The sequence below is a fragment of the Myotis yumanensis genome, unplaced genomic scaffold (genome assembly GCF_028538775.1).
Source record: "Myotis yumanensis isolate MYYU_CA2020_CCGP unplaced genomic scaffold, mMyoYum1.0.hap1 SCAF_5, whole genome shotgun sequence".
In the NCBI taxonomy this organism is placed as follows: Eukaryota; Metazoa; Chordata; class Mammalia; order Chiroptera; family Vespertilionidae; genus Myotis; species Myotis yumanensis.
The window spans coordinates 85,227,458-85,240,120 of NW_027223756.1; the positions used below are offsets into that span (position 1 = coordinate 85,227,458).

The 12,663-nt window shown below is 46.7% G+C and overlaps 1 protein-coding gene across 1 annotated transcript in view; it reads right to left on the minus strand.

Moving 5' to 3' along the window:
* The window catches only part of LOC139011465 (adhesion G protein-coupled receptor E2-like), a 78,146-nt gene that overhangs the window by 33,628 nt on the left and 31,855 nt on the right, over positions 1-12,663 (minus strand). Inside the window, exons 8-16 of the mRNA XM_070416999.1 lie at positions 10,300-10,446; positions 8,871-9,017; positions 6,959-7,108; positions 6,312-6,355; positions 6,111-6,188; positions 5,524-5,701; positions 1,768-1,875; positions 1,359-1,579; positions 1,012-1,176 (exon numbers count right to left, since the gene is read on the minus strand). Coding sequence (XP_070273100.1) covers positions 1,012-1,176; positions 1,359-1,579; positions 1,768-1,875; positions 5,524-5,701; positions 6,111-6,188; positions 6,312-6,355; positions 6,959-7,108; positions 8,871-9,017; positions 10,300-10,446 — 1,238 coding nt within the window. The remainder of the gene's footprint in view (positions 1-1,011; positions 1,177-1,358; positions 1,580-1,767; positions 1,876-5,523; positions 5,702-6,110; positions 6,189-6,311; positions 6,356-6,958; positions 7,109-8,870; positions 9,018-10,299; positions 10,447-12,663) is intronic.

Below are 12,663 nucleotides of genomic sequence, written 5' to 3' on the forward strand. Positions count from 1 at the left end.
GGAGGGTTCAACAAAATTCGGAGTGGAGGAGCCAGGTAAATTTGTGATGTTTATGGACACTGTTAGAATTCTAGGGGGTTCTGGACTGATTCATTCATATCCTGTAAACACTGAGGGATAAGAGAGTCCTCATTCAGGACCAAGCCCTGGAAACCATAGGGTTGATTTTCCTTCATGACTATGCTTATAGGTTATCATGAGACAGTCACAGAAGCACATGGCTTTGTGTTGAGCACCATCCTCCATCCCCATGAAGTGATACTGTGTGACACAGTCTGCATCCAGAGACTTGATGTCCAGGGATCAGCTCCCCACCTTGGACTTACTCACTTCATCCCTGCAACACCTGTTCCTTACAGATTTAGATCCTTGGTTAAAAAAGGAAAAGTACTGATGATGGTGGTCGCTTAAAATTAATATTTCCAGCCTAATGTTTTATTTGTTTTTTAAAATATATTTTTATTGATCTGAGAGGAAGGGAGAGAAAGAGAAAGATAGAAACATCAACGATGAGAGAGAATCATTGATCAGCTGCCTCCTGTATACCCCCTACCAGGGATTGAGCCCATAACCCGGGCATGTGTCCTTGACCAGAATCAAACCTGGGACTGTTCAGTCCGCATGCTGATGCTCCATCCACTGAACAAAACTGGCTTGGGCTCCTGACTATTTTCTAAAGATTAAAATTTTTCCTGCCTGATTTTTCAAATCATCTTAACTCCATAAGGAGAACTTAAAAAAATTAATTTTAGTGTAAATATGTGAGAAAGAGAAAGAGGGAAGGACAGAGAGAAAAACAGGAATGTGAATATGATAAAGAAAATGGAGGACAGCAATCCTCAGATGAGATGCTTGTGTATGACCCTGACTGGACAACCCAGGTGCACCATGTTTATTTATTGACTCACATAAATTTCAGAATAATAAATTATGTTATTTTAGGTGCAACTTGCATGGGAACTTATTACCTAGCAATAGACACCGAACAAAGTCCCTTCTCAAGGCTCTCACCTGCACATCATAGTGGGCCATGAGGACGGCAAAGCTGCTGAGGTGGCTGCATTGGCAAGCGGTGCCCACCATCCAGCAGCCTTTGGTGGACCAATGACCACTTCCATTCTGGCCAGGCTCCCAGAAGACACAGAACACCTTCTGCCTTGGCCCTGTGGTCACTGACTGTAGGAACAGAGCAAGGTGTGAGCTGGTGTTTCTGGTGCTCAGAAATGCTGACCCAAATCCTGCTTGTGATGGCCTTCCCTGGGGAGATGATGCACCCATGGGAGAGCCCCTGAACCCCAAGACTGTGTCCAGGACTTAGGCCTCTTCCACTCCTACAGCCCTGTTTCATCAGCACTCACATGCTTGAAGACAAAGGTGACTGGGGAGCTGAGGTTCTGAGTGTCCTTGTTGCTCACAAAGGCGGATATGACATCTGAGAGCAGGACGGGGGAGACTTCCTGCAGCAGGCCCTTGTGTGTCTCATGCAGAACTGACTGCTCCTCAGTTTCCAGGACCAGGGGGGCCCCAACCAGCAACTTGCCCATCCCTGGAGAGGAGACAAGGCCCACAACAGCAGGGCCTATAGGACAAGGACAAGTTTGACATCTTGGGTTGTCCCAAAGGCCCCCTTCCTTCTGGGATGCATTCTCTCCTTTGACCCACCACAGCCTACACTTCCTTTTAATATCTAATTTTCTGTTTGTCACATCCTTGGGTGTCTTGTTCCACTTGAAGCCTCATTGACCTTCTGTCCACCTCAGTCATTACCTGAGCCACCTGAGTCCTGCACCACATCCCAGTTCACCAGCATCTTTGCCTGATTAATGCTCAGGGTGACATTCTTGTCTCCTTGCTTCTTCACCTCCAGGGACAGTTCTATGAGTTGTGGGAGTTACATAAGGGAGTTAGATTAGTAACTGTGCCAGAAGTTGTAGCTATAATATCATTTTTATGTATAGATATCTTTTATATGTATTTTGTTACACTATATACCAAATGTTATCTGTAACATTATTATAGATATACCAAATAATGCCATATATATGTTATAATAATACACATATTTTGTATACATAATAATGATATATACCAACCTGAATTATCAAAGGATTATCAGAGAAACGACAAATTATATAACCTGATGAAATAAACAAATTCCTACAGACCCATGAACTATAAAAGTAACTGAAGAACTAGAGTGTGAACAGACCTGTCACAAGCAAGGAGATCAAATCTCTAATTAAAACTTTCTAAATGAAAGTTCAGACCTGAATTCGACTAACTATTAAAGGAAGAGTTAACACAAATTCTTGTACACTCCTAAAAAATAGAATGAAAAGGAACACTGAATAATTTTATGAGGCCACAATTACTCTAAAAACCAAACTTGAAAAAGATATCAAAAGAAAACAAAACTATAGACCATTAACTCTTATGAACATAAATGCAAAAATCTTCAACAAAATTTTTTAAAAAATTATCCTAGAAGGCTCAAGACTTGTCCACTGAAAACTATAAAATATTGCTAAAGAAATTTAAAAACCCTAAATAAATGTAAAGGAATCCTGTGATTATGAATTGGAAGGCTTAATATTTTAAACTTGGCAAGATTTCCAAAAGTGATCAACAGATTCAATGCAATACTAACAATATTTCAAAAGAATATATATTTTTTGCAAAAATAGAAAAGCTCGTTTTAAAATTCATACGGTATTGCAAGAGGCCCCAATACCCAAACAATATTGTAAATGAAAAGCAAAGTTGGAGGACTCACACTTTCTGATTTCAAAATTTATTACTAGTGTACAGTAATCAGAGCAATATAGTACTGCCATATCAGTAGATATATAAGCCCTCAAAATAAAATTGAGAGTCCAGAAATAAACCCATTTATTTATGGTCAACTGATTTTCAACAGACCCTTCAATGAGGGAAAGAATAATCTTTCCAGTAAATGGTGCTGGGGCATATGGCTCTGCACAAGTGAAAAAAGGAAGATGCACCACACCTCATACAATATACAAAATTGGGTCAAAATTGGTCAAAGACATACATTTAAGAGCTAAAAATAAAACTGTTAGGCCCAGCACATGTATTTCAGTGATTGAACATCTACCCAGGAACCAAGAGGTGCCCCAAATCCCCCTGTTTTCTCCGCTCCCCCTGCCCGTCTTGTTTGATTTCCAGACAGGGCACATGCCAGGGTTTCAGGCTCTGTCTCTTGTGGGGGTGTGCAGGAGGCAGCCAATCAATGATGTTTCTCTCTCATTGATGTTTCTATCTCTCTCCCTTCCTTTCTCTCTAAAAAAATAAATAAAAACATTAAAACTACAATAAAAATAGAAGTTAGTAGAAAACAGGAGTAAATGTTCATGACCTTGCATTTGGCAAATCAATTCTTAGATATGACACAAATATACAACAACAAAAGAAAAAATGAATAAGACAGGCTTTACCAAAACTTAATGCACCTATTTATTAAAGGAAAAGGACTATGAAGAAAGTGAAAAGAATCTATAGTTTGGGAAAACATATTAACAAATCACATGTCTCATGAGGGTCTACTAGCAAATATATAAAGAACACTTAAAACTAAACAACAAAAAGCCAAACAGCCCAATTAAAAAATAGGCAAAGGACTTGAACAGATATTTCTCAAAAAAAGATACACAAATGTTGAACAATCATATGAAAAGATGTTAAATATCAGTAGTCATTAGGGAAATGCAAATCAAAACCTTAATGAGTTGTCACCTGACACAATAGAAAGGCTTTAATAAAACCAAAACAAAATGGAAGTGAGATGTTTTGTTGGGGTTGGGGGACACAGCCGTTTTGCAAAATAGTTTGGTGGCTCCTAAAGGTTGAACATATAATTATCATATCACTCAGCAATTCATCTCCTACATATGGACCCAAAGAACTGAAGCAGTTATTCAAACAGAAACTTGCACACCAATATCATAGTAACTCTATTCACAGTAGTCAAAGGGTGGCAACAATGCCATGTCCATAAATGGGTGAATGGATAAACAGAAGGTGGTGTATACATGCAACGGAATAGTATTTAATCATATGATATATGCTACCATGCGGATAACCTTGAAAACAGTATGCTAGGTGAAGGAAGCTACTATAAGGTCATGTATTGTATGATTCTATTTATATGAAATGTGCAGAATTGGCTAATTCATAGAGACAGAAAACAGATAAATGCTTGCCAGAGGCTGGGGGAGGGAGAAATGAGAAGTAACTGCTTAGTGGGTGCAGTGTTCATTTCTGGGATGATGAAAACACTTTAGAAATAGAGGTGATGGGAGCTCCAGTGGTGCAATCGGTTAGCGCGTGGTACTTATAAGAAATAGAGGTGATGGCCTGTCTGGTGTGGCTCACTGGTTGAGCATCAACCCATGGTTGGATTCCAGATCAGGGCACATGCCTAGCTTTTGGGCTCAATCCCCAGTAGGGGGTGTGCAGGAGGCAGCCACTATTTAAAAAAATATATATTTTTTATTATTGATAGTATTACAGATATCTCCCATTTCTCCTCTTTTACTCCCCTCCTCCAAGCCCGTACCCCTATCCCCAGATTTCACTACCCTATTGCCGGTGTCCATGGGCTATGCATATAAGTATATAGGTTCTTTGGTTTATCTCATCATTGATGTTTCTATCTCTCCTGCTCCCTCTCTCTGAAATCAACAAAAGCATATTAAAAAAAAAATAGAGTTGATGGTTCAATTCTGTGAATGTATTAATGTCACTGAATTGTACACTTTGATTAAAATGGTGGATTTTATGTTATGTGAAATTTACCACAATAAAATAAATAACTTAAATATCAGGTAATATTAAATTGTATTCTTCCAAATTTAATAACTCATTTTCTTTTGAAGCCAATTCTATTTTATCTTAAATTATTTATTATAATTATTTCATCTGCTGATAATTTATATTACAGTACAATGAAAATGTGTAGTATTGATAATTTTTTTCATTTTCTTTTAATCTTATATTTTAATGTTTATGAGCATAACAGGGAGGTACAATGCTGGAGGCTAAGAACAGTAGTTAGCATAATAAATATGAGAAATTCAGAAAGCTAATGGACATCTTCAGCAGGGCTGAAGATCTGCATATTATTACCTGCTGCCAAACAGCTGAGGGCAATTCCCCTAACCTGATCATCCTTTATTGTTTACCAAACCTTACCTTTGATATGTATATCTGCTTTGCTAAAGGGCAAAATGTGTGAATAAAAAGCTGTGGGTCCGGAGTTGGGGGGTGGGGGAAAACCCACTCCCCTGAGGGTGATGTCTCAAGCTAGCTCCCCCAATGCCTTCCAAATTTATATTTCCTGTCTAGTTTATCCATTTATGTTGCAGCCCCTTCTCCAGATTCCTGAACCCTTGCTGCAACAGGTTGCAGCAGTACAAGTGTGATCACTCAGCTCTAGTGCGATGGGAAGAGGAATCAGATGAGGAGCAGGCAGCGCAGAGCCTGGGGGCAGGCGGGGTCACTTGCCTGTTCCTGCAGCTGTCCTGAAGGTCAGTGTCCCATTGGACAAGGCCTTGCTCAGCTCTCTCAGGACGTGCTCCCAGCCAGTGAGCAGGTTAGTGGCCACACAGTGCTGCTCTGAATGAGGCAGAGTAAGCAGGTCCCCTGGGTTCTCCAGCAGATTATCCACCTCCTGTATGATGTCCTGGGGGGATGGGGACACAGAACCAGTGGATCTTGTGCCAGAGAAGCTTCAGGAAAACCCTGCCCACTCAGCTTCTGAGAACAGACCCCAGAGCCTGTCTATTTGGGGATAAAGGTGGTACCAAATGGCGATTCCCTGGGTCTTTGCTAGTGCAATCTGCCACTCAGAAGTCAATCCCTGGTCATGACTACCACGGACAATGCAAGTTCAGTGGCCAGAACAAGAGGAAAGGTGTTAGTGGGTCTAAGAGTGAGTACAAATACTTGGTCTGCTCTTCCCACCCACCCTGGGAGAGTGGGGGCCTCACAGCAGGGGGTCATTGTGTTGGGGTTGGTCTTCTTCTGGACCAAGGCTTTCTCAGGTCTCTATGGGATGCCTCCACCTGCCTCCCCCAGGGTCCTGTCCTTACCTGGATGGTGTCCTGGGCCGAGGCAGACTTGAAGTTTCTGAGCAGGTCCTGGACTCTTTCAAAGAAGCGGGAGAGACTCTGGGGAAAGAGGAGATGAGGCCTTAGCATGTCTCATGCATCGGTGGGGGAGCGTGGGGAAATGGGTGGACAGTAGGCTGAATGGAGGGACCTTGCCTTCTGGTCCCCGCTGGAGTCACTCACCTGGCTCTTGATTCCAGGAGGCAGGGTCCAGGTGGCGAAGATCTCTGCAGGGGACAGAACAGCACTTCATTAGGTGTGTGAGTGTGTGTGTGTGTGTGTGTGTGTGTGTCAGAGAGAGAGAGAGAGAGAGAGAGGGAGAGAGAGTGTTGGAGGCAAGATCTAGGGTCAGGCCCTACTTTCATACTGAGTAGTCCTTTGTTTATTCAGGAATCTGGGGCCCTCTCCTCTCTGTGCTCTACCCACTTTCTGTGTCCAATCCCCCTGCCTCCCATGCCTTGGCTGGAGGTGATAACACCTGCTGACGGCACATCCCTGAGTGGCAGACAATGGGGTTATGGGAAGTGTGCAGAGGCCTGACCCACAGCAGGTCAGCCCCGCACAGAGGTACAGGTTGTGAGATAATAGATACCTTTGTCCCAGTTAGTAATTAGCTACTGCCTGGGGTCCCCCAGGAGCCTTCCCCTTGGTACCCCAGCTTGTTCTGCAGGACCCCCAGATCTTTTTCCATTTAGTGTCAAAGAATGGAAGCCTGGCCCAGCAGGGCACCCCCAGCATTCATTGTCCTGAGTTCCTGTGGCTGCTGGTGAATATGTGATCAGACAGCTTGAGTTGTGGGTCTTTGGGAATGTGGGATCTGAACTCCGAACCTTGTTCACAGACGGTGTTGTGTGGGCCATTGGGGGACCCAGGAATCGGCTTCCAGCCAGACCTGCAGTGGCACTCATAGCTGCCCCTGGTGTTGCGGCATTGGGTTGATTTGTGGCAGGAGTTTTTCTTCGAGGTACATTCATTCACATCTGAGGACAAAGCCAGAGAGAATGTGAGGTCCTCCCTCCAATCCTTGCTCACATCCCTCCTGCTCCTTCTCTCAAATCCTTTAGCAGTTCACACCGAGGACACCCCACTACATCCCGCTCACCAGCCTAGCCCAGTAGGATGCAAACTAGTGGTGCCATTTTCCACTGTGAAAGCACCATAAACTCAGAGTGCCCCTGCAAGATGGACAGCACAGGACTGTGTGTGTGCAAGTAACATCCCAAAGCTGAAACAGCTAACTGGAGAGCACAAGGCTTGAGTCTTACACAATTGAACAAATGTCAAAAGAAAATTCATTCGGCAAGCCCAAGCATTGCAGAAACATGCCCCCTTTGAATGGATATATTACAGGAACTTCTGAGACCATAACCCTTGCACAGCCCCTAGGAGGAAGGACGTCTGGCAGAAGGGCAAAGAGCAAGGCCATAAAACAACCACTGGCAGCACGCTCCACATATGCACCAGCAGAAGCTGCCCATGGCCCATCCCCGATATTGTGTTATCAGAAGCCGCCTGTAGTGCGGTATAGACATGAGTGTCCACCAAGGCCTGTAGCTCTCCCCACCTGCATAAAAAGCCTGCCCCTTTCCATGCAGCACTGACTCTTTCTTGAGATCAGTCCACCTGCACCCAGGTGCCATGAATAAATATTATTTTGATTACACTAAACCTTGAGTCTGTTCTGTGTGACCTGGCCCAACCCCCAACCTTTCAAAAACTGTTCACCTGTGGCTAGGATGGACTGTTACAGGACCTGTGATGGACATCTAAAGAGGAAGGATACCACACTGAAAGCTCCCACGTGCTGAGGCTGTGGGCTGTGGGCTGTGTTACCACTGGCACAGAGCTGCACTCATGCCCTTATTAGAACAGATTCAGAGGCTCAGCCTTGCCAGGCCCAGGTGCCCTCTCCTCACTGCCTGCACTGGGCACACCATTGCTGATGGTGCTGCCCCTTCCCTGCCAAAATGCCTTATGGCAGCTTCCTTTAAGATGACTCAGCAACATAAAGAAGGTGTGGTACATTTATGGGGTCTGAACTCCAAACCTTCACAGATAGTGTTGTGTGGGCCACTGGTGGACCCAGGAACCGGCTTCCAGCCAGGGCTGCAACGGCACTCATAGCTACCCTTGGTGTTGTGGCATTGGGTGGATTGCTGGCAGGAGTTTTGCCATAAAGTACATTCATCGACGTCTGAGGAGAAACCAGAGTGTCAGGCCCTCCCTCTGCTCCCTGCATGTAACGCTTCTACCCATTTTTTCAAATTACACTTAAGACACCCCACTAAATCCTGCCTATAACCCACCTAGCCCCACATATACAAAGTTGTGGTGACATTTTACACTGTAAAAGCCCCATAAGCTCTGAGCGTCTCTAAGGGTGACAGGGGAGGGCTTTGTGTGATCTCAAAGCTGTGTCCCCCAACTGTGGGGTGTGAGAGTATGGGAGGACCTGTGATGGATTTCTAACCAGGGATGCTGACACACTGATAGCTCCCATGTGCTGTGGCTGTGGGATGTGGCACCACTGTGCCCAGAGCTGCACTCCTGCCCTTATTAGAACAGGTTCCGAAGCTCAGCCCTGCCCGACCCAGGTGCCCTCTCCTCACTGCCTGCACTGGGCACACACCATTGCAGAAAGTGCTGCCCCTTCTCTGCCAAAGCTCCTTATGGCACCTGCCTTTCAGGTGGCTCAGCAAAGTAAAGAAGATGTGGTTCATTTATGGGATCTGAACTCCAAACCTTCACAGATGGTGTTGTGTGGGCCATTGGGGGACCCAGGAATTGGCTTCCAGCCAGGGCTGCAGCGGCACTCATAGCTGCCCTCGGTGTTGTGGCATTGGGCGGATTTGTGGCAGGAGTTTTGCCCAGAAGAACATTCATCCACATCTGAGGACAAACCACAGAGTGTCAGGCAATATCTCAACTCGCTCCATGCAAAGCTCCTGCCAGTGTTCTGAAATTATACTCTGGACACCCCACTAAACCTTGCCTAAAGCCCACCTAGCCCAACATAAACTTGTGGTGACGTTTTCCACTGTAAAAGCACCATAAGCTCAGAGTGCCCCTGCAGGCCGGACTGGGCAGGACTGTGTGTGTGTGTGTAAGTGTCATCCCAAAGCTAGTTCCCCCTACTGTAGGGTAGGATGCAGTGTGGGAGGACCTGTGATGGACTTCTAACCGGGGAGGCTGCCACACTGATAGCTCCCATGTGCTGAGGTGGTGGGCTGTGGGCTGTGGCACCACTTCATCCAGAGCTGCAATCCTGCCCTTATTGGAACAGAATCTGAAGCTCAGCCCTGCTCAGCCCAGGTCCCCTCTCCTCACTGCAAGCACTGGGCACACACTATTGCTGAAAGTGCGCCCCCTTCACTGCCAAAGGGCCTTTTGGCAGCTTCCTTTAAGATACCTAAGAAAACAAATAAGAGAAGGTACTTTTATGGGATTTGAACTCTGAACCTTCACAGACGGTGTTGTTTGGACCATTGGGGGACCCAGGAATTGGCTTCCAGCCAGGGCTGAAGCGGCACTCATAGCTGCCCTCAGTGTTGTAGAATTGGGTGGATTTGTGGCAGGAGTTTTGTCCCGAGGAACATTCATTCACATCTCAGGACAAACTAGAGAGAGTGTCAGGCTCTCCTTCTACTCCCTGCACACAACCCTTCTACCCCTTCTCTCAAAGTTAACCGAGATCACCCCCACAACACCCTGCGTAATAGCCACCTAGCCGGACAGTATACAAAGTTGGGTGACCTTTTCCACTGTAAAAGGACCACAAGCTCAGAGCACCCTTGCAAGGTGGACAGGGCAGGACTGTGTGTGTGCCAGTGTCATTCCAAAGCTATGTCCCCTACTGTGGGGCAGGATTGACTGGGGAGGATCTGTGATGGACTTCTAAACAGAAAGGCTGCCATACTCATAGCTACCATGTGCTGAGGCTGTGGGCTGTGGCACCCCTGCACCTAAAGCTGCACTCCTGCCCTTATTAGAACAGAATCTAAGCTCAGCCCTGCCAGGCCCAGGTGCCCTCTCCTTACTGCCTGCACGGGGCACACACCATTGCTGAAAGTGCTGCCCCCTTCTCTGCCAAAGCTCCTTATGGCAGCTTCCTTTCAGATGGCTCAGCCAAGTAACGAAGATGTGGTTCTTTTATGGGATCTGAACTCCAAACCTTCACAGATGGTGTTGTTTGGACCATTGGGGGACCCAGGAATCGCCTTCCAGCCAGGGCTGCAGCGGCACTCATAGCTGCCCTCGGTGTTGTGGCATCGGGTGGATTTGTGGCAGGAGTTTTGCCCCGAGGTACATTCATCCACATCTGAGGACAAACCAGAGAGAGTGTCAGGCCCTCTGTCCACTCCCTGATCTCAAACTCCGGCACATTCTTTCAAATTACACCGAGGACACAATGCTAAACCCTACCTAAAACCCACTTAGCTAGACATTTACAAAGTTGTGGTTACATATTTCACTGTAGTAGCTCCATAAAGTCAGAGCACCCCAGCAAGGTGTCCAGGGCAGGGCTGAATGTCATTCCAAAAACTTGATCCCTACTGTGGGACAGGATAGACTATGGGAGGGCCTGAGATGGACTTCTAACAAGGGAGGTTGCCACACTCATGCCCTTATTAGAACAGAATCTGAAGCTCAGCCCTGCCCGGCCCAGGTGCCCTCTCCTCACTGCCTGCACTGGGCACACACTGTTGCTGAAAGTGCTGCCCCTGCTCTGCCAAAGCTCCTTATGGCACCTGCCTTCCAGGTGGCTCAGCAAAGTAAAGAAGATGTGGTTCATTTATGGGATCTGAACTCCGAACCTTCACAGACGGTGTTGTTTGGGCCATTGGGGGACCCAGGAATTGGCTTCCAGCCAGGGCTGCAGTGGCACTCGTAGCTGCCCTCGGTGTTGTGGCATTGGGCTGATTTGTGGCAGGAGTTTTGCCCCGAGATACATTCATCCACATCTGCGGACAACCCAGAGAGAGTGTCAAGTCCTCCCTGCATTCCCTGCACATAAACCCTCCTGCCCCTTCTCTCAGAGTACATTCTGGACACCCCACTAAACCGTGCCTGAAAGCCACCTTGCCCTACATATTCAAAATTGTGGTGACATTTTCCAACCTTAAAAGGACATTAAGCTCATAGCACCCCTGCAAGGTGGACAGGGCAGGGCTATGTGTGTGTGTGTGTGCCAGTGTCATCCCAAAGCTGTGTCCCCTAACTGTGGGGCAGGATGGACTGGGGGAGGACCTGTGATGGACTTCCAATCAGGGAGGCTGCCACACTGATAGCTCCCCATGCGCTGAGGCTGTGGGCTGTGACACCGCTGGGCCCAGAGCTGTATTCCTGCTGCCCTTATTAAAACATAATCCGAAGCTCAGCCCTGCCTGGCCCAGTTCACCCTCTCCTCACTGTCTGTACTGGGCACACACCATTGCTGGAAGTGCTGCCTCTTCACTACCAAAGTTCCTTATGGCAGCTACCTTTAAGATGGCTCAGCCCATTAAATAAATGTGGTTCATTTATGGCAGCGGTTCTCAACCTGTGGGTCACGACCCCTTTGGCGGTCAAACAACCCTTTCACAGGGGTTGCCTAAGACCATCCTGCATATCAAATATTTACATTAAGCTTCATAACAGTAGCAACATTACAGTTATGAAGTAGCAACGAAAATAATTTTATGGTTGGGTCACAACATGAGGAATTGTATTTAAAAGGCCTGAAGGTTGAGAATCACTGATTTATGGGATCTGAACTCCAAACCTTCACAGACTGTGATGTTTGGGCCATTGGGGGACCCAGGAACCGACTTCCAGCCAGGGCTGCAGCGGCACTCATAGCTGCCCTCGGTGTTGTGGCATTGGGTGGATGGGTGGCAGGAATTTTGCCCCGAGGTACATTCATCCACATCTGAGGACAAACCAGAGAGAGTGTCAGGCCCTCCCTCTACTCCCTGCATATAAAGCTTCCTTCCCCTTCTGAAAACCTGCACCGATGAAACCTCTACTACTCCCTGCTTAAATCTACCAGGCCTTACAGTATACAAAGTTGTTGTGACATTTTCCACTGTAGAAGCACCATAAGCTCAGAACGCCCCTGCAAGGTGGAGAGGGCAGAACTGTGTGTGTGTGTGTGTTTGTGTGTGTGTGCCAGTGTCATCCCAAAGCTGTGCCTCCATCTGTGGGGAGGATGGACTGGGGGAGGACCTCTAATGTACTTCTAAATAGGGAGGCTGCCACTCTGAGAGTTCCCACGAGCTGAGGATGTGGGCTGTGACATCGCTGTGCCCAGAGCTGCGCTCATGCCCTTATTAGAACAGATTCTGAAGCTCAGCCCTGTGTAGCACAGGTGCCCTCTCCTCACTGCCTGCGCTGGGCACACACCATTGCTGACTGTGCTGCCCCTTCACTGCCAAAGCTTCTTATGGCAGCTTCCTTTCAGATGGCTCAGCCAAGTAAAGAAGGTGTACATTTATGGGATCTGAAACCCGGACCTTCACAAACGGTGTTGTGTGGGCCATTGGGGGACCCAGAAATC